The following is a 1,591-nucleotide window of genomic DNA, read 5'->3' as shown; positions in this document are numbered from 1 at the left end:
ACTATCAAGACTCATGTTGAAGACAACATCTCTAATCTCTTTTGTATCAGGAGTGGAAGTAAGACTTTCATTATCTACATAGTTACACATTGAGATATACAGTTGATGGTATCATGATCATTGTAGTGGTGATTGATGTTAAAGAGCTGTTGAAAATGGTGGACAACAGCCTTGCCAATATTAGCATCCCCCTCAATCCAGTGGCCTCTATGGTCTTTGATTTTAAGAATTTGCAGCCTTCTCCTACTCCTCTAATGGTTCTATGGAAGTATTTAGTGTTAGCATCTCATTCTTCAAACTAGTTTACCCTAGCTTTCTGCCTGAGAATGTCCTCCAGCATCCCCATCCATCTAATGTATTCAGCTTGTCCTTTGTTCAGTTCAGTTCTGGTTGTATCATTACTGTTCATAAGATCCATTTGTTCAAGGTCCTTCATTTTATTTTTCTAGTGTTGAACTTGGTTGAAAATATTGCCAATGTCATCTTTAGACCATTGAGTCAGTCTTTTGCTCAGCATTTTAAGCTTTTGTTGAAGTCTCCACAGAGGATTTCCATTGATATGATTCCTCCAAACTTCTTCAACTACCTGCAAAAAAGTTGGTTGATTAGTCCAAAAATTTAAGAACTTGAAGTATTTAGGCCCCTGCTAGTCAGTGTCCTTGCATTGAATTAGAATAGGTCTATGGTCAGAGCCAATTCTAGCCAAATGGTTGACAATATTGTTTTGAAAGATCTAGGACCAATCATTATTGATAAAAACTCTATCCAGTATCTTCCATATTCTTCTTCTTGGCTCCCAATTGTTACACCAAGTGTATTTTGGACCAACAAAACCCAAGTCTATCATACCACAGTTATCCATGCAGGTGCTGAATTCTAGACTTTTGTTTATTCTGTGAGGTTTGCCTCCTTTTTTCTCATCTGGATCCAGAATGACATTGAAATCACCTCCAATGCACCATGGACCATTCACTTGCAGATTGGTTAGCTCCAGACTATTCCATAGCTCTCTCCTTTCTTCAGGAGTACATTTAGCATACACTGCTGTGATGTAGAGATCACTATTGGCAGCCCCATAATGCAATTTGATAGTAAGTTGTTGTTCGTGGTTGTTCAAGATAGTAGTCATGTTGTTGCCTGACCACATGATCCAAATCTGATCATTTGAATTAAAGATACAGTGTTGATAGCCAAGGAACCTCTTGCACCTTTCTATTTGATTAATACTAACAAAAGGTTCCATAATAGCAACTAGTTCCACTTTATAGATGGAGATCAATTTTTTAAGCCTTGGTAAGGCTTTTTTTGGTATTCACTCCCCTAATGTTCCAAAAAATGGCATTTATCATAGAAACAGTTCATGCTAGCATGAGTGTCCCCCTTTAGGAGGTGTAGTATCTTTGTTTTTATTCTTCTTCACTTTTTTCCTTTTCTTTTCTTTGGAACATACGATCTGAAAAGATTCATCTTTTGCATCAGTTTGTATTTGATATTCAGGAACCATTACTATCACCCTATTAGGGGATGCCACCTCAATTTGTTGACTAGTCACATATATATTTTGTTTGGATTTGGATTCCATATTGAGATC

General features: G+C 37.1%; 1 protein-coding gene across 1 annotated transcript; it reads right to left on the bottom strand.

Annotated features, from left to right (window-relative positions):
• Nucleotides 1-445: 445 nt before the first annotated feature.
• LOC138871624 (uncharacterized) lies at nucleotides 446-1,129 on the bottom strand. The gene is made up of 2 exons (XM_070149512.1): nucleotides 761-1,129; nucleotides 446-586 (listed from the first exon to the last, which is right to left on the bottom strand). Exons 1-2 carry the CDS (start codon nucleotides 1,127-1,129, stop codon nucleotides 446-448), a joined length of 510 nt encoding a protein of 169 aa, XP_070005613.1.
• Nucleotides 1,130-1,591: the final 462 nt, after the last annotated feature.

The sequence above is a fragment of the Nicotiana sylvestris genome, chromosome 6, assembly GCF_000393655.2.
Source record: "Nicotiana sylvestris chromosome 6, ASM39365v2, whole genome shotgun sequence".
NCBI lineage: Eukaryota > Viridiplantae > Streptophyta > Magnoliopsida > Solanales > Solanaceae > Nicotiana > Nicotiana sylvestris.
The sequence above is the reverse complement of the archived record's forward strand: the minus strand, read 5'-3'. Positions and strand labels throughout refer to the sequence as shown.

Bases quoted from the DNA above. Each gene is read 5' to 3' on its own strand.
- LOC138871624 (XM_070149512.1), bottom strand. From the start codon at position 1,129: ATGACTACTATCTTGAACAACCACGAACAACAACTTACTATCAAATTG. The intron at 587-760 runs GTTTTTATCAAT...ACTTTTTTGCAG, and splicing joins TATGGAAGATACTGGATAGA to GTAGTTGAAGAAGTTTGGAG.